This window comes from Myotis davidii, unplaced genomic scaffold (assembly GCF_000327345.1).
Source record: "Myotis davidii unplaced genomic scaffold, ASM32734v1 scaffold266, whole genome shotgun sequence".
NCBI lineage: Eukaryota > Metazoa > Chordata > Mammalia > Chiroptera > Vespertilionidae > Myotis > Myotis davidii.
In genome coordinates, this window is record NW_006300032.1 from 1,672,754 (window position 1) to 1,673,030 (window position 277).

General features: G+C 43.7%; 1 protein-coding gene across 1 annotated transcript in view; it reads left to right on the plus strand.

Annotated features, from left to right (window-relative positions):
* The window catches only part of TXLNB (taxilin beta), a 40,510-nt gene that overhangs the window by 2,938 nt on the left and 37,295 nt on the right, over nt 1-277 (plus strand). Inside the window, exon 3 of the mRNA XM_015572057.1 lies at nt 8-167. Coding sequence (XP_015427543.1) covers nt 8-167 — 160 coding nt within the window. The remainder of the gene's footprint in view (nt 1-7; nt 168-277) is intronic.

Sequence of the window (277 nt, forward strand, 5' to 3'; positions counted from 1 at the left end):
GGAGCAGCCTGAGAACACAGAACCAGCTGACAGCGGGGACAGGGACTGTGAGGAAGCCACTGAAGAGACCGAGAGAGAACCTGTGGCTTCTGGAGAGCCACCTGCAGCCAAAGAGCCTGCCAGCAATAAAGAGCAAAAATTGGAAAAGAAAATCCTAAAAGGATTAGGCAAGTAGTTACGTTCTATATTATGCTTTTTCTTTGAATTATTTCCAAAAGGGCATTTCCTCCAACCTTTACTAAAAGATACACCTCTTATTTGAATTACTACAGGGTTT